The sequence below is a fragment of the Nyctereutes procyonoides genome, unplaced genomic scaffold, assembly GCF_905146905.1.
Source record: "Nyctereutes procyonoides isolate TBG_1078 unplaced genomic scaffold, NYPRO_anot_genome, whole genome shotgun sequence".
In the NCBI taxonomy this organism is placed as follows: Eukaryota; Metazoa; Chordata; class Mammalia; order Carnivora; family Canidae; genus Nyctereutes; species Nyctereutes procyonoides.
In genome coordinates, this window is record NW_026575117.1 from 900,217 (window position 1) to 918,469 (window position 18,253).

Below are 18,253 nucleotides of genomic sequence, written 5' to 3' on the forward strand. Positions count from 1 at the left end.
CTGACTCTTGTTTTCAGCTCATGTCCTGATCTCAGGGTCATGAGGTTGAGCCTCAAATGGAGCTCTGCGCTCAGTGGGGAGTCTGCTTCAGATTCTCTCTCTGTCCGTCCCCAATTTGTGCTCATACTCTCTCTCTCTAATAAATAAATAAAATCTTTAAAAAAAACCCTTCAGTAATCAATATGGCATGGGACTTACCAAATACAGGTATCAATCCAGATATGCACAAATAGACACTTGACGATTTCTACATTGTGTATCACCAATTAGAAAAGGTTTATCTCGTGGGAGGCACAGCCCAATACCTCACATCTTGACCTAGAAAAATTCCTCAGCCATCTTATCTTTAGATATTTTTTAAGTGCCTCTCAGTATTGTGGTCATAAGAGTTGTTTTCCCCTTCCACAGTGTTGCTTTTCCCCTTCCATGATGCAGGATGCCCAGAGCCTGACTACTGGCAGCCTAGTGTCTTCAGGAGCAGCCAGTAGAAGTACGAGTAGTTCAACAACTTTTTTAACAAACTGAGTAAATTTTTGTGATGGTTGAGTTCCCAGGCTCAATCTCTGGATTCTTCTGTGCCAACTTTGGAAAATGCAAATGGCACAGACTTCTCCTGGCATCACAGGAGCAATGCCTACTGACATCAGGAGACAGTCAGTCATGCAGCAATAATCCAAAATTATTTATTCAAGAAACTTCTCTTTCCAAGCACCTTCCTAAAGGAATTCTTCATGTCCTTATTCCTGAGGCTGAAAATGAGGGGGCTGAGGAAAGGAGTAATGACTGTATAAGGGACAGACATGAGGGTATCATCTCCCCCCGAAGTTTCTGGCTTCATATAGACAATAGCGGCAAACCCAAAGTGGATAATGACCACTGTGAGATGCGAGGCGCAGGTAGAGAAGGCCTTCTGCTTGCCCTTGGCTGATGGGATCCTGAATACAGTGGAGAGAATGAACACGTAAGTGATGATGATAAGCAGGAAGGTGCCCATCAAGCCTGACACTGAGATCATTGTCACAATGGATTCAGTGAGGTCGCTGTCTATACAGGCCAGCCTCACCACTGTCCGCATGTGGCAGAAGAAGTGTTTGACGAGGTTGGGGCTGCAGAAGGAGCCCCTGAATATCAGTGCAGTCTCTATCAGAGAGATGAGAAAGCCTCCCCCCCAAGCAGAGGCCACAAGCTGTCCACACACCCCATTGGTCATAAGCAGTGGATATCTGAGAGGGTTGCAGATGGCCAGAAAGCGATCATATCCCATCAAGGTGAGGATGATACAATTTGTGCCACCGAGTCCCAAGAAGAAACACATCTGCAAGCCACACCCCATGACTGAGATGCTCTTGTTTTCAGTCAGCAGATCGGCCAGCATCTTGGGGATGATGGTCAGTGTGTAGCAGGTCTCGGAGAAAGAGAGGGCACCAAGGAAGAGGTACATAGGGGTGTGGAGAGATCTGTCCACCCAAGTTAGACCCATGATAGCCAGGTTACCTGTGAGGGTGAGAAGGTAGAGGCAAAGGAAGGCCACGAAGAGGAAAGCCTGCACACGGGGGTACACGGAAAAGCCAACAAGAATGAATTCCTTCAGGACTGTCTGGTTGACCTTCATTGTTTGCATGTCTGAAATCTGGAAGAAACAACAAATAATTATTCCATTCTCTGTTATTCTTTGAAAATTACGGTGTGAATAAGACAGATGACCAGAGTTATAATTACTGACTGATTTTTCATTTGGTTTAGCAAAACACCAGCCATATGTAGGTTATGTGCTTTCCTAACTTTTAAATTCTCTTGTTACCCCCTTATTGAGCAACCGCTGATCACTGATCACTTATTGGATGACAGAAGATGCTTTCTGGCTTATTTTTTAAGAAGACTTTATTAGCTGGTAATATAATGGGGGAAAAAGGATTCTGATTAATATCCAGATAAAGAAAATTCAGGTGCATTAGCTGAGCTAGATTTGGTCAAACTCTGAATACTAGAAAAAAAAACCAACAAAACTACCAAGTAGTTCATACACAGAGTCAGGGTCTGACAAAGCAACTTCCACGTAAAATATTGTCTGTAAATATCTAATGAGTGAAGATTGATAATTGGTTTGTTAGTCATTTAGGGACCAAATTTGGACAATGGCCTATGATTGAAAGGAGCCCAAAGTCACTATCTCTTCTTGGAGAAGACTGTTAGATCCTGAAATATTAAAATAAAGTAAAGAATATGCTCCCTTCCCTCTATTATCAAGAGAGTGAAAATAGGCTACTCCAGGACACTTCAGATTAATAGTGATTAATTAGAGTAAGTCGATGGTATTGAAAAGCAGACTTTTTATGCAAACACAGTGCAGGTTGCAGGTGAAAATTTGCCCGTTTTGTCAATGCCAAGCCAGCATCTGAAAAAGATAAAATAACTAGAGATTCTGTGAATTCTTTGATAATTCTGCTTCTGATTTAATCTCAGCCTCCTCTAACTTCTACAACATGCTGCCTTTCCTTATATTTAACACATTCTCTCGGCTTTGTGCTATAGTGAGCTATGGTTATTCCTCTCCAACACATCAACATATTTAATAACTAGCATTGACGGGATCTACATTTTGGCAAATTCCTTCTAAAGATTATTGGTTTTATTCTTGACAATGAAGATGTGAAGTGCATAGGACAGCCGTGGGATGCGTACGGCAGCTGTGATTGTTTTTACTGATTTTAGAAATAAGATAACTGTGTCTATGAAGTGGCATATTTGTAGCTGGAATCCAAGTGTTTTGACTTTAATTGTATATTCTTCCCATTTATCAATGTTTCTTGCCTCAAGGAAAGAGGCCGCCGGTCATAGATTTCTGCATTTCTCACAGTGCTAATACAAAGTGTATTAAGAAAGTAATGATTCCCTATACATGCTGCATGGATAGGTTGGTTATCAAAAAAGAGTGCTGAATCTATAAAGTTTCTTCTTTACTTTGTTATTCGGCGTTGCAGAGTGTGCTGAGCATGAAGAGAAATAGACTTTCCACTCTTAATTGGATTTGGTTCAGGCTGAGATTCAGGCTTCTGTCCGCCCAGTTGAGCTGCTCGCTGACAGTCAAGAGGCACTAGGAAAATCATCTAAATTATAATTATATAATTTTATATGTACATAAATGTAAATAAAATAAATATCGTTATATAATTATAAACCTTTTTTTATGAACGGCTGCCGAAATCACCCACGGCCATATGGGCTCTCCTTAGAGATCTCCTTGATTCTTTTGTCCTCTTCTTAGACCTGGCGAGACTCGTTCTTTCTTGGCCACACGCGAAGCATGTGACTCCCCTTCCCCACCACACCTTCTCCCTTCCCGTTCTCACTCTGTCTCACTGTTTGCACACCTGCTCTGTCTGAGTGATTATCTCTCCAAAAGAAGACTTTGAGAGGCTTTTGTCGTCCTGCCTCCGGCTGTGTTAGGAGCGGCGGCGTCTGAACCATCCTGGGGCTCCCTTAGGAGGCATTTTAAGCGAGCCTCCTTCACGTCTAAATTTGGTACCCACACCCACACTGGCAGCTCGTCCTTACGCTTCCCCTGCAAACAGGCTTTGGAAGCACTCCGACCGTTTCAGACGACTTTCTCCCCTCCCAGAAATACTAGGTCCCAGATGCCCTCCTGCTTATTCCGGAGCCACCGTGAACAGTTCTTGCCTCAGGAAAGGACCTCACATGCTGAAGTTTTCTAGTTCTCTTGACTCTTCACAATAACTCTGTGGGAAGAGCAATTCGATGGGGTGCAGAACTAAAAGATGAACCAAATACCCCAAAGCGAGGTGAAGGGGAGAGTAGACTGGCAACACAAGTTGTTTTTAGTACCTGGTGTACTGCGTACAGAACTCAAGCTCGCTCTTTCTTTCTCTTTATCTATCATCTATCTATCTATCATCTATCTAGCTATCTATCTTCTATCTATTTATGTATTTATAGAATGGAAGACAGGGGTAAAGTCAGAAGGAGAGAAAAAGCCCTAAGCAGGCATCGTGCTGAGTCTAGAGCCCAAGGCTGCGGGGGGGGGGGGGGGGGGGAGATGCTTGATCTCCTGACCCTGACCTCAGGAGCTGAACCTGAAACTGATGTAGGAATGAGCCAGGGGCAGATGGGGCTAGGCAGGGAAAGAGAAGGGAAAGGCCCAGAGTCAGGCTCCCATAAATCTGTGGGCTACCCTAAATTCCAAGGACACCAAATGGCTCCAACTCAGGCTCCTACCCAGCCCATGGAAACAGAGATAAGACAGGAAAAACATGTGTATTTTTTGGGAAATTTGAGGTGTGCTGGGGCTCCTAGTGTTCAGGAGTATCTCCCTGTGGTGGTTTACCAGGCAGATCCCAGAGACTCACCAGATTCCTCGCAAAACGGGACCGCGATGCGATTGCAAATCCCATGAGAACAGCACTAGGAAATCTCACAGGATGAGGAGAAAGGGTGAGGTTATACAAGGAGTTGAATACCAAAATGGACCTAGGGAAGTTAATGGGGGGGGGGGTGGTAAGGTTAAAAGAGAGTATGAGGAGAGGTTTTGAGGAGAGAGGATTATAGAGAGGGAAGTGAAAAGTGGAAAATGGTGATGGTTAATAATGAAAGGTGATGAAGGGGGTTAAGAGTGATAAAATGAGTTGGGGTGGTTGAGGGTAGAGGAGGGATGAAGGGGTGTAAGAGAGAGGTTATTAGATTGGATAAGGGATAATGGTTTGATTAATAGAAGATAGGTAGATTGTATAGAGGTTAGGAAGAAAAAGGATTGGTATAAAGAAGTTAAAGAGGGAGAAGAAGATGAAGGGAATAGGAAGGGGAGGAGAGATAAATGCGGAGAAGGTGAAGGGAAGGAAATATTAGAAATGGTTAATATGGGGGGTTATTTTATAGAGTTGAATATGTAGAGTTTATGTTTAGGAAGGAAAGAGAAAGGAAAATCGGTTAAAATATAAGAGATGAGGACATGAGAAGGGGGACGGGCAACCCCATCTCTGGGCCTGCCCCTGACTTGCAGCTGGTGGCCCTGTGGTGTTGCAGACGCGGGAAGGACGAGACGGCCAAGGGGTCCCAGCCCGGGGAGCCTCCCGGAGGCAGCACAGCCTCCCGCCGAGGCCCCCGTGACCCGCTTGCTTCCTTGGGCTTCTAAGGGGAGGATCACAGTGTAACTATTAACCTCACTAAACCCTATGAGGGGAGCCAGCTTCATGGGGAAACCCAAGGGGACAAGCAGGATTAGGGGCAGCTGGGCAAGAGTGGCCGCTCCCCTGGGGATGGTGAACCCGGGTCACCTTGGTTTACAGGACAGAGCTGAGTGGCAGGGACACCTTCACAGTCACCTCTGTGTAGCAGGTATGGGGTAAGTGAGTCCGACCCGGGTCGCAAGCCGGGAGACAGACCAGCCTTGGCAGAGACGCCTTGGATGTCATTCTGCAAAATTGGGGAAACCTGGCCGGCTGACACTTGAGGGAAAACATCTGAAGGTTTTCTGTTCCCGGGCGTGGCCTCAGAGTCACCTGGAGGCTGCAGAGGCCTGGCCTCCAGAAGGCCCTACTCCCCTAGTTGGATCTGGACTGAAAGGGAGGTCCGATGGTCCAGGGCCCCTGTGCCCAAGCCTTCTTCACCTCGGGACAGCAGGCTGACTCTGCAGGTCTTGTGAGCCCCTCCCTCGGGGCTCCGCAAACCATCACAAGGAGCAGGTGGCCAATGACCTGCCCCCGAAGCTCCTTCCCAGGAAACACCACCTGTTAAACCCTCTTGCCCGCCTCATTCAGGGTTGCCTCACACAGAGAATCTCCCCCGTGAGAAAAAGGTGCACCTGCTGTACCCGTAGCTGAAATGCCCAGTGAACATGGCCCAAGCGAGGTACACGTGCCACTGTCTCTCCAAGACTTCCAACACATCAACAGTGACCTGGGCAGGATGCAGGGAACCCGGACCAACATATCGGAGTCTTTCAAAGTATAACCTAAATGTTTGAATCAGGTTGGAGGGATGTAACATTGATTCTTGATCAGACTTTGCTGCAGAAAGGCAAGCTGCCTTGCAGGCCGCCGAGAGCTCTGGGGACGAGCACGTGATGGCCTTGGAGGAACGACTACAGGTTGGGGAAGGGGCGTTCCCCACTGGTAACAGGCGGTCCTCCGGGTGCCCCCAGATGGGACTATGCTTGTTCCTTGGGGGTCTGGAAACAGAAACATTTCCAGGCATGTGTTCTGGAAGGATTGAGGAGAACCAGGGCCAAGGCCTTCAACTATTCTAAGGTGGCCCAGGTAATTCAGGGTCCCCTAGAGCCCCCTTCTACCTTAGAGAGACTTCAATACTGCAGACCTGTCTGACCCCACATACTCCAGAGGAGGAAATAATATTAAAGGATAAGCTTGTAACTCAATTGGCTCCTGATATTTGGAGGAAATTACAAAAGATGGCAATAGGTCCCGACAACTCCCTGGATACCTCCTCCCCCGCCCCCCCCCGAAGACGGCTTTTTCAGTAGAGATCAACAGGAGGGCCAGAGAGATGGGAAGGAGAGATCAAATGAAAGACATTTTTCTGGTGGCAGCCGTCAAAAGGCCAAGACTTGGAGCCAACCCAAAAAACTCCTGATGCCTGTTGTAAATGTGGGCAGATTGGCCACTTCGAGGGAGAATGCCCCAAAGGCCAGCACGGCGCTGTCCTCCATGCAAAGGAGACCACGGGGAGAGTGTCTGTCTTCACAGACGTAGGTCCAGGGCCAGCCCCCTTCTCAAGGGATCCAGCAGGATCCATGGGGCCCGGGGATCTATCTCTCTGCCCCCATCGCACAGAAGATCATCACTACACAGGAGCCTCGGGTTATACTGGAGATAGAGGGAAACAAAATCAATTTCCTGGGTATGGGGCCACTTGCTCTGTCCTCCCTTCCTATCCCGGTCGCCTCACTACTCCTAAGGTCACTGTCGGGGCATCTCGGGAGAAGCCCTGACCAAATACTTTTCAGAGCCCCTCTGCTGTGTCTGGGGAGAGACAAGGTCCACACATTCCCTTCTAATCATGCCTGAGAGTCCTGAGAGTCCAACTGCTTTGTTAGGAAGGGACATCTTAGCTCAAACGATGACCACGGCATTAGTGGCCCCAGGACAACCTTCCTGTCTCCCTCTAACAGAGAGGAGGGGCCACCCTCAGGTACGGCCTCTGAAAGAAAAATAGGACACGCTTAGACCACCTCCCCAGTGGTGATCCGCCTAAAGGATCCCTCCTCCTTTCCCCACCAAAAGCAATATCTTCTAAAATCTGGGACTAAAAAAAGATTAGAAAGTATCATAAATAATTTAAAGGCACAGGGACTTCTAAAGCCCTGCGACAGTCCCTGCAACTCCCCTATTTTGGGAATACAAAACCCAACGGTGAATGGAGGTTAGCTCAAGACCTCCGCCTGATGAAGGGAGCAGCCACCCCACTCCAGCCTGGGGTCCCCAACCCTTATACCCTGTGGGCACAGATACCCAGTGACACTCAGTGGTTTTCAGTCCTAGAGCTTAAGGATGCCTGTTTCTGTATCCCTGTACACCCTGACTCGTAGTATCTCTTTGCTTTCAAAGCTCCAACAGGACAAAATACAGTTAACTTGGACTGGTTTGCCCCAGGGATTTCGGGACGGTCCACATTTATCTGGTCAGGCCTTAGCAAAAGATCTTTTTGGAGTTTAATTATCCTCCCATTAAGGTTTTGCAATATATGGACATTCTTATTGGTGGTCCCACCAACCCAACCTCTCAAGAGGAAACAAGTGCTTTACTTAACGTTTTGGCCTCTCTTTTTTGTTGTTGTTGTGGTTTATTTTTTTATTTTATTTTTTTATAAATTTATTTCTTATTGGTGTTCAATTTACCAACATATAGACTAACACCCAGTGCTCATCCCATCAAGTGCCCCCCTCAGTGCCCGTCACCCAGTCACCCCCACTCCCCGCCCACCTCCCTTTCCACCACCCCTAGTTCGTTTCCCAGAGTTAGGAGTCTCTCATGTTCTGTCTCCCTTTCTGATATTTCCCACTCATTTCTTCTCCTTTCCTCTTTATTCCCTTTCACTATTTTTTATATTCCCCAAATGAATGAGACCATATAATGTTTGTCCTTCTCCGATTGACTTACTTCACTCAGCATCATGCCCTCCAGTTCCATCCATGTCGAAGCAAATGGTGGGTATTTGTCATTTCTAATGGCTGAGGAATATTCCATTGTATACATAGACCACAGCTTCTTTATCCATTCATCTGAAGGATAGAAGGTGTCAAGGAAAAAGGCCCAACTGTGCCAACCTCTGTAAAATACTTACGCCTGATATTATCAGAAGGCACTAGGGCACTAGGAGAAAAAAGGACTAAGCCTATCTCGTCTTGTCTCTCCCTTTACCTCCACACCCTGAAACAGCTAGGTGGGTTTTTGGGAATTGCAGGGTACTGTAGGTTATGGATACCTCGGTTTGGAAAAATAGCTCGCCCGTTATATCACTTAATAAAAGAGTCTCAGTCTAGTGGAACCTCTATCCTACGACGGGAGCCAGAGGCCCAACAGGCCTTTTGTAAACTTAAATGAGTGTTATTAAAAGCTCCAGCTCTACATCTTCCAGTGGGAAAAGATTTTAACTTGTAACTCACAGAAAGAAAAGGAATAGCTCTTGGAGTTGTGACCCAGACTAGGGGATCACAGCAACCGAGAGGATGCCTAAGCACGGGATTAGACGTCGTGGCAAGGAGGCGGCTGGCATGTTTACGGGCTACAGCAGCTGCTGCACATCTAATACCCGAAGCCACTAAGATAACCTTGGGGGCAGATGTAACTGTTTATGCCCCTCACAATATAACAGAACTATTGGAATCGAAAGGAGGCTTCTGGCTAACTGATAGTCGCCTCTTAAAATTGGATTGGATTCTGTATACTGATGGCAGCTCCTTTGCAAAAGAGGGACCAAGGAAGGCCGGATATGCTGTAGTTATTTCTTCTGCAGTGATTGAAAGCAAGCCCCTTTCTCCAGGCACTAGTGCTCAACTAGCTGAATGAATAGCCTCAACCCGAGCATTCGAACTAAGCAAAAGTAAGCGGGTTAATATCTATACAGACTCTAAATATGCCTTCTTGGTCTTACAGGTCCAGGCTGCAATATGGAAAGGACGACATTTCCTGATAGCACATGGGTCCCCTAGAGATTATCACAAGGAGACAGATGACCTTTTAAAGTCTGTCTTGCTGCCCCTAGAGGTAGCAGTTGTACATTTTAAGGGACATGAGAAAGGGGCCAATCAAGCAACTATGGGTGATGATTTTGCTGATATCACAGCTAAAGCTGCTGCAAAGCAACCCTTTCAAAAGGAGCCGCTACTGGACGGTCCCTTATCTGGGACAGTTCTCTTACTCCGTTTAGACCTACTTATTCTCCTGAAGAAATGGAAGGGGGAGTCTCCCATGGGCACAGTCTCCAGCCCTCAGGATGGTTACAGACCAATCTGGGGCAACTACTATCACCTGGCTCGCAAAGTTGGAAGGTCATTAAATTGTTACATCAAGGTTTTCATTTGGGTAGGGACAAAACGTATCTGTTGGTCAAGAAAATGCTGGGAAAAAAATTATCAAAAACAGTTCAACAAGTAACATCTGCCTGTGAAATTTGTCTCAAAAACAACCCCCTTGGCAGATGACTTGCACCTCTAGGGAACCAAAGGACTGGAGGCTAGCCTGGAAAGGATTGGCGGTTAGACTTTATCCATATGCCAGAGTCAAAAGTTTTCTGGTATTTGTCGGTAGGAATCAATACTTTTACCAACTGAGTAGAGGCCTACCCATACAAGACTGAAAAGGCTCAGGAAATAATAAGGGTTTGCTTCATGAGCTAATATCTAGATTTGGCTTGCCCCAAAGTCTGCAGAGTCCAGATAATGGTCCCTCCATTAAGGCCACTATCACCCAGGGGATGTTATCCAAGGGAATAGATTACCACTTACATTGTGCTTGGAGGCCTCAGTCCTCAGGAAAGGTGGAAAAAATAAATGATATCCTTAAAAAAAAAAAAACCTAAGGAAATAATCTCAAGAGACCCAGCTCTCCTGGACTTTGGCCCTTCCCATAGCATTAATTAGAATAAGAAACACTCCAAAAGTTCAAGGACTTAGTCCGTTTGAGCTGCTATGTGGACGAGCTTTCCTAACCAATGATTTTCTATTTGACCCGGAGACAGATGGCCAGATTAAACATATAACATCTTTAGCTCAACTCCAACAACAACTCCAACAACTATCCAATAAGCAGCCACGGGAAAAAGGACCTCCTATATATCAACTGGGGGATCTGGTGTTGGTTAAAACTTTACACACTAATTCCCTGTCAACGAATGAAAGATGGGAAGGACCATATCCTGTCATTCTCTCTATTCCAACTGCTGTTAAAGATTCAGGTCTTTTTTTTTTAAGTATTTTATTTATTTATTCATGAGAGACACAGAAAGAGAGGCAGAGATGCAGGTAGAGGGAAGAGAAGCAGGCTCCAGGCAAGGAGACCCATGTGGGACTCGATCCCGGGACTCTGGGATCAGGCCCTGAGCTGAACGCAGACACTCAATCACTGAGCCACCCAGGCGTCCCAAGATTCAGGTCTTAAATCCTGGATTCATCAGTCCCATATTAACAAGTGGACATCAGACCTCAATAGTCCTACAAGTGACCCTCCAGCCTATTCCTGTGAGCCCATAGAAGCCCTCCATTTACTACTCAAAAAACAAGGCAAGTAAACCTAAGAGCCATGATTTTGGAGTTACTTTTACTATGGAATAATATACATTTTAACATCCTGGGCTGTCAATATAACTGTGGGGGGAAACTTAACTCTCCAAAGCTGGTCCAACTGTTCTTTGCCTGTTAGCCCCATAGTGTGGAAAGAAGAAAATACTGTTATTTATGAACAGAAAATGGCCAACACTTCCTGTTTCACCAACTTAACAGATCAGTCCCACAAAGAAAATAAAAATTATACCGTACATCTGGCTGCCAAGACATTAATGGGTGCAGGAAAATACACCTGTGTAAAAATGCAAAAAAAAAAAAAAAAAGACCTCCCAATATTGACTATAAAAGTTCTTTTCCCAATAAGGTCACTATAAACCCCAACCCCAGGACACTGTTGGCTGCATCCAATTTTTGGATACATATGGCTCTCGGTGTCATGAATCAACCTTGTTATTGTATTGCCAACAGTTACTCCCCACAAAGTTGGCTTTTCAATAGCCTAGTAGGTGTGGGGGCCTCCCAGGCTGAAATATTATGACTCAGCAAGCGTCTTACTACTCAGCTTCAAGCTTCTTCTCTGCAATTCATGCCTTCAATATGTCTAAAACATATAGTTCAAGCCAATTGCATATGCATAGCCTGCAGTAAGCCTACTAATCAATGCAACTTTACCCTACACCTCCCATCCTCAACTAGTGACTTAAACCTACCAAGAGGATGGGCCTTATTTTGTGTTGATATGGCCTATTACGTCATTCCTAAATGATTCTTGGGATTATATACTGTAGGCATACTAGGACTATTACTTTTCCTACCTCCAGCATCCCTTTACCAATGAGGACTGCCTCATCTACCTCCCAATTGCAATGATAATGTGGTTCTCATATCGGATGGGGAAGTAGCAGCCTTAGCCCTCTCATTAGTAGGCCTCCCAGCACTAGGAAAAGTCATACATCATGAGATAAAGCAAACTGTTTGCTCAGCAGAACCTTAAATGACACGTCCCAAGCACTGGATGCTCTAAATTAAGAACTGAGTGAAATTAGGGCAGGATTTCTAGAAAGTTGGACAACCATTGATTACTTACTATGTTAACAGCACTTAGGTTGTAAAGAGTTTCCAAACATGTGCTGTTTTAATATAACTGACAGTTCTTACAAGGCCTTGCGATTAATAAATGACATCTGAGCTCAACTGGACAAAATCAGAGTCTCTCCAGGATCGTTTGATTGGCTCGGAAACTGGGGTCAAAATTTCAGAGTTGCCATCTTACTCATAGAAATAATTGCTGGATTTTGTCTTTTTCTCTGTTTTTCGGTGCCTGTGTTGCCTCATGCCTTCCAACATCTCTTGGGATCCATACCATGAACCTCTTAACCGACCCCTGAGAATACTCTGACTGCCGTCCCCTCACACTGTCCCTTCTCAGCCTGAGGCAGCCAGAGCAGTCATCATCCATTCCCTAATGGCAGTGAGGGTTACTCTTCCAGGGGGAAGAATGATGCAGGTGGGGCTAGGCAGGGAAAGAGAAGGGAAAGGCCCAGAGTCAGGCTCCCATAGATCCCAAGGACACCAAATGGCTCCAACTCAGGCTCCTACCCATCCCAAGGAAACAGAGATAAGACAGGAAAAACAGAGAAAAAAAGGAAATTAGGTTCTCTGGCTCCCCAGTGTTCAGGAGTATCTCCCTTTGGTGGTTACCAGGCGATCCTGGAGACTCACCAGACCCCAGAACGGCTGAATGCCAATCCCTTGAGACAGCACAAGGAAATCTCCAGGCCGTGGGCTCCCTGGTTAGGTTCTCAATGAAAGGGCAGCCCGAAAGCCCTCGGTGGCAGTCCTGTCGGGACCCCTCTCACTTTACTTAATACACTTCTATCACTTTACTCACTCTCCTGTGCCCGCGAGATTCAGTCTTCGACCCCATGAGCAGGAACCAAGCTCTCCTGTATCAAAACCAAGAGTCAGAGGCTTAGCCGACTGTGCCACCCAGGTGCCCCTCAGGCTCCTTCTAACATACCATTTGCAGGACAGCCTGGTTTCACATAATATGCCATGTCCTCTCCTAAACAGCCCAGAGGGCTGGTGTTCAAATCCATCACTAAATTCAGAAGCATTTGAAAAATGCAAAGGATCAGCAATACATATTCCAAGAGAGGCCGTCCCTTATATAATTCTTACCAAATTGATGTGTTGAACACCTACTTGGTGAACCATCAACAGTAGAGGAATTTCAGACCCTCCTCCTTCTTCTGACCTATTCTGAAAGTAGACGTGTGTAGGCGGGTGGGGGTGTTATGCCCCACCCTACCCTCACTCATCTCTGAAGTGATCCCTAAATCAACTTGTATTAAATTTAATTTGGGAAATGGAATCACTGATAAAAGAAATAAACACCCTTTCCAAACTCAGAGAGAAATGATCATTTGAAGAAAATGCAGGGACAATTAATTGTGAGGAAAACAGAGTCAGATCATCTTCAAGAGTTTCCTACCTTGTGTATTGTATCAGGGCCCCGGAGCCCAGTCACGGTTAGGGTTATATCCTCCCACGATGGTCTTCCCACTGTTGGAAGCGTGCTTTGCTCTTCACTCAGAAGAGACAGAGATTCCCTGAGTAAAAGTCATTGGTCTTCATCACTCCTAGTTTAGTGACCCTGGAAAGTCCGTGCACCTTCTGGGTCTAAGTTTCTCCAGCTGGGGAGTGAGGAGAGGGCCCTGAGTTTGTGCAGGCTTCAGCTCCCTGTGGCCCCAGAGCTCCCGAGGTGAGCTGTGAGGCTGGGCCACACGCGATACGGTCTGTTTCTACCATGCACAAAATCACAGAGACTACACACCTTTTCTCCTACCAGCTTAGAGATATTGTCTGATTGTCATGAGGCCCTGAGGTTCCTCAGCTCGAGAGCTTTGGCTCTGGCTAGGAGACCCCCAGGGATTCCTCTCTCCTTTCATCAGAGGGAGCAAGAGAACTTTCTCACTCAACTTAGTAATTTCTCTCATTAGTTACAGGGCCTTGTGTAACGCGTGGCAAGTACAACTCTGCTGGGGACTCTCTGGGGATTGAAGAGTTGCAGAGTTCCTATTCTGTGTGCTAATTCACAAGTTCTGTCTTGGCAGAGAGGGGAATGAGGCACATCCCTAATGCTCCCTCCCCCATTCTCACCCTCCTGGGTATTTGGGGTGTTGGAAGACCTCACCCTGAGGAGGAACCGTCTCTTCTTGCTGGTGGAGGAAAGAAGACGGAGCCAACGATAAGTGAATAGCACTGCTGTGTGCTCAGGGCGGAAACTGCCCAGGCAAGAGGGGACAAGCTGGAGCAGAGCAGTCACAGGAGTAGGACTGCTGGGAAAGATGGAAAATGAGAAGGCTGGGCCTCCAGTTCCTGGTAGAATGTGATACGTCATTGTAGTCCAGCGCTTGCAACCGTGAAATGACATAAAATTGATTACATAAATATATTTCAAAAGAATCATACGCATGTATATGTAGGTGTGTATGCATATATATGATAATGAGATTTTTAAAAATTTTTATTTATTTATTTCAGAGAGAGAGAGAGCACAAGTTGGGAGGAATGACCAAGGGAGAGGGAGGAGCAGACTCTCTGCTGAGCACGGATGTGGGTTGAATGAGAAAGTTCTCTCTCTCTCTCTCTCTTTTTTAAAAAGATTTTATGTATTTCTTCATGAGAGACACACACAGAGAGAGGGAGAGACCCAGGCAGAGGGAGAAGCAGGCTCCATGCAGGGAGCCCGAGGTGGGACTCAATTCCGGGACCCCGGGGTCACGCCCAGGGCTGAAGGCAGAAGCCTAACCGCTGAGCCCCCCAGGCATCCCAAGAAAGTTCTTTTGTCTCTCTGTTGAAAGGACAGAGGAATCCCTGAGGGTCTCCTAACCGGAGCCAAATGTTTTAAAACACTTGAAGAATATGTGCAAATGGGGAATAAGCACTTGAAAAGGTGGTCAACTTACCAGTCAACAGTAAATGTAAGTTAAAAACACAGTTTGATTCCATTATACAACTATTAGAATGTCTTTGAGAAAAGAAAATTGGCCATACTAGTGTCGGTGAAGTTTGGAAGAAGTGTCACTCGTACACTATTGTCGGGAATGTAAAAACTACAAAATAGTTTTAAATTTTGGAAAGTAGTTCACCAATTTCTTACAAATTCCTATCTCTTCAAGTTGCAGGCAAAACAGTCTATAGTCACATTTCTCAGGACTCCCATCTCAATAAGGCTAACAAGTCTCGAATGAACTCAACAATCCTAAAATGACTCTGAAAGATGAAATGGAAGAGATGGATTGACCCAGGACCTTAGTCCTTGAAGAACACCACCACCGTGGGCTCCTAGCATTTCTTTTTATGCCCCGTGTATTCTGGGTCGGGGTGCGGAGAGCCCTGTGACCTGTAATCCGAAAATGTCCACCGGCAAAGGCAGAAACAAAGCAAAAATAAGTAAATAAATAAAAGCTAAGGCTGTTCTCTCAGGCAAAGAATCAAGAAAGGGGAAGCTCAACAGGGACTTAGTGGGAGACCTATAGCCAGTGGCGGTGGCAACCCTAATCTGCCTGCACCTGCCAGCCAGGCCTCATCCCACAGCAGCATCGCCCGCAGAGCCTACGGGGTAACCTACTCACACCTCACACCAAGAAAAATCATATCCTGAGCCACAGGACAAACCACAAGAAACATTTTTTAAGTTCTTAGTTTAATTCCACTTTGCTAACATACAGTATTATATTAGCTCCAGTTGCACAATATAGTGATTCTCCTCTTCCACACGTCAGCCGATGCTCATCCCAGGTGCACACACGCCTTAATGGCCATCACCTATTTAACTGCAAGAAATTTAAAGGCCTGGAAATCATACAGAGGACGTGTGGTTCTCTAACCATAATGGAGTCAAGTTAGGAATCAAGAACAGAAAGACAATAGGAAAATCTATAAACACATGGATATTAAGCAATATCAAGCAATCCATGGTCATAAGCAATTGAGGTCTCAAAGGAAATAAAAATAATTCATAAAACTGAACCAAAATGAGATTGCGACATATCAAGATGTGTGGGATGCAGCTAAAGCATCTATTAGAGAAGAGCAGAGGTCTCTAATAATGATTTAAATTCCTATCTCAAGAAACTAGAAAAAAAAAATAACAACATTGATCTCCAAGGTGATTTATAGGCTTAATGCAATCCTTTCAAAATCCCAGAAAGGTGTTTATTTTTATTTGTCATTTATTTACTTTTTTTTTTTTTTTGGTAGAGAATGACAAACACGTTCTAATTCATGTGAAGAGGAACAGGTCCTGGAATACCCACCACACTCATGAAAAAAGAATAATCAAGTGGAAAGCACCTCGCCCACGGAGCTACATAATCAGGACGGCGTGATGCTGACGGGCTCTCTAAGCCTGACTCAACTTTGTGGTTTCTGAGAGCCTCCCAGCCTGAACCTCCCTCGCCCTGGCCTCCGCCTCCCAGCCAGGCCCTGTCCTGCCTCCCCCTGCGGTCACTCCCTTGGGGTCAGTGCCCTGGCCCGAGAGCTGCCCCGTAATTCTTCAGGCGGGGAGATAAATATATGCACACACACGTAACACCCTCCTGCATATAAGACTCCGTATTGCATATATTGATATTTTAACTGTATTTGATGGAATTTAGATGCAGCGGTAATTTGCTTGGAGCTTCCGCTTAAAAATATATCTTGCGTTTTTCTCTATGAACTTCTCTGATATATGTGTACATGCATATTTATTTATTTATCAGTTTTCGATCACCTTACCATACTTCCTGGCAAACAAAACATTTTTTTAATGTTTTTATCATATTTTATATCCAGGAGAAAACCGGATTAAATGTGAAAATTCAAATTTTAATGTAGAATTATCCCTGAACGAAAGTAGTGCTTTAAAAATTACCTTATACATCAATGAATATTTCTTTTGTGCTGAAATAAGACAGCTCAGGATCAATTTTATTCCCAAAAGAAATTTTTTTAAGAAAAGTGGTGCTACTCAATTTCTTAAATTTTTAAAAAATATTTATTTATTTTTAAAAAAATAAAAAATAAAAATAAAAATAAAAAATAAAAATAATAAATAAATAAATAAATAAATAAATAAATATATAAATAAATAAAATTCTTTTTAAGTTCTTTAATAGCTGAACGGTCTATCATAAAAGTTATTTTTAATAATTAGTTGGAGAATAATTTTATTCCACCTCATTACATGGGGCTTAAAAAGAAATCTTTTTTCTACTTTCTCAGAAACAACAATGTGCAATCTAAATTCCAACGATGTGGAATCTTTCAACGATGTGGAATCTAATTGACCTGAAAAACTATTCATTGACTATCATTAACATTCAATTTTTCAGTTTCTGAAAAGTTTATCGTAATAGGGTTTCCAGTCATCACAAAACGATTGTCAGCTATGATTATCTCTTACTTACAAACATGTTGCCTTTCTATATTCAGAAGTTTGAGGAAAATAAAAATATTCTGGATTTCAGCCACTTTGCTCAGCAGATTTTATTAAAATCCCCTCGGCCTGGAGCATGCCTTAGCCGCCTACCTATTCACCTAACTTGGAAAAGGCTGGAGTTACAGACTTCGTTCCCTGGGTGCAGGAAACTGTGATAAAATCCAGCCGAAAGCAACTGGGCACGGAGAGCCCTGCCTCATTCCTCGCACTCGGTGCAGCCGAGAACCCCGCGAATTATGGGAAAACCCACAGGAGAGGCCCTGGGAGCGCTGTGAGGGCCAGAGCGGCCAGGACTGGGGCCTGCAGCGCGGGCCAGGGCCTGGCCCGGTTCCTGGGGGCCCTGAGCTGCCCAGCCTGCCAGCTTCTGAGGTCACGAACCTGCACACCCCAACCAGACGCGCCCCTCCCTCCTAGACAAAGACACAAACAAGCAGCACATGCCCCAGCTGTTGATTTTATTGGGCTTTTCTGTGGTTTTTCTAGTCCTCTTTCCTGCTTCCATCTTTGCTATTTCCCGCTTTCTGTCCTCGGGGTTGGCGTGTTCTTTTTCTAGAGAAGTCAGGTGTGCAGGTGGGTCATTTGTTTGGGACCTTCCTTCTCCGGGGAGGTTACTTAGCAGTATCGACTTTCCTCTTACAGGTGCTTGTGACGCATCTCCTCGTTTCAGTGTGTCTACGTGGCAAGGTGATGTATATAGTTTTTGATTTCTCTTTTGGGTTCTTCCCTGACCCATTCGTTATGCAGGAGTGTGTTTTTCAGTTTGTATTTCCAAAACTAGTCAAGTCTGAGTACAAGACCTAGAACATTTCCACCATTTCGGGAAGTTCCTTCCTACTCCTATCCAATCAGAGCCACGGGGGCCAGGAGTGAAACCATTATAAGACTTTCTTGGTCTTTAAATTCATAAATGGGGGGATGCCCGGGTGCTCAGCGGTTGAGTGTCTGCCTTCGGCCCCGGGGCGTGATCCTGGGGTCCCAGGATCGAGTCCCATGTTGGGCTCCCTGCATGG

At 45.2% G+C, this 18,253-nt stretch overlaps 1 protein-coding gene across 1 annotated transcript; it reads right to left on the reverse strand.

Moving 5' to 3' along the window:
- Nucleotides 1-679: 679 nt before the first annotated feature.
- On the reverse strand, nucleotides 680-8,189 carry LOC129515133 (olfactory receptor 10X1). Its single transcript, XM_055333861.1, has 2 exons — nucleotides 8,130-8,189; nucleotides 680-1,630 (listed from the first exon to the last, which is right to left on the reverse strand). Exons 1-2 carry the CDS (start codon nucleotides 8,157-8,159, stop codon nucleotides 680-682), a joined length of 981 nt encoding a protein of 326 aa, XP_055189836.1. The 5' UTR covers nucleotides 8,160-8,189.
- Between the last annotated feature and the right edge of the window lie 10,064 nt (nucleotides 8,190-18,253).

Bases quoted from the DNA above. Each gene is read 5' to 3' on its own strand.
- LOC129515133 (XM_055333861.1), bottom strand. From the start codon at position 8,159: ATGGAACTGGAGGGCATGATGCTGAGTGAA. The intron at 1,631-8,129 runs GTAAGTCAATCG...TGTTTCTTCCAG, and splicing joins AGGGCATGATGCTGAGTGAA to ATTTCAGACATGCAAACAAT.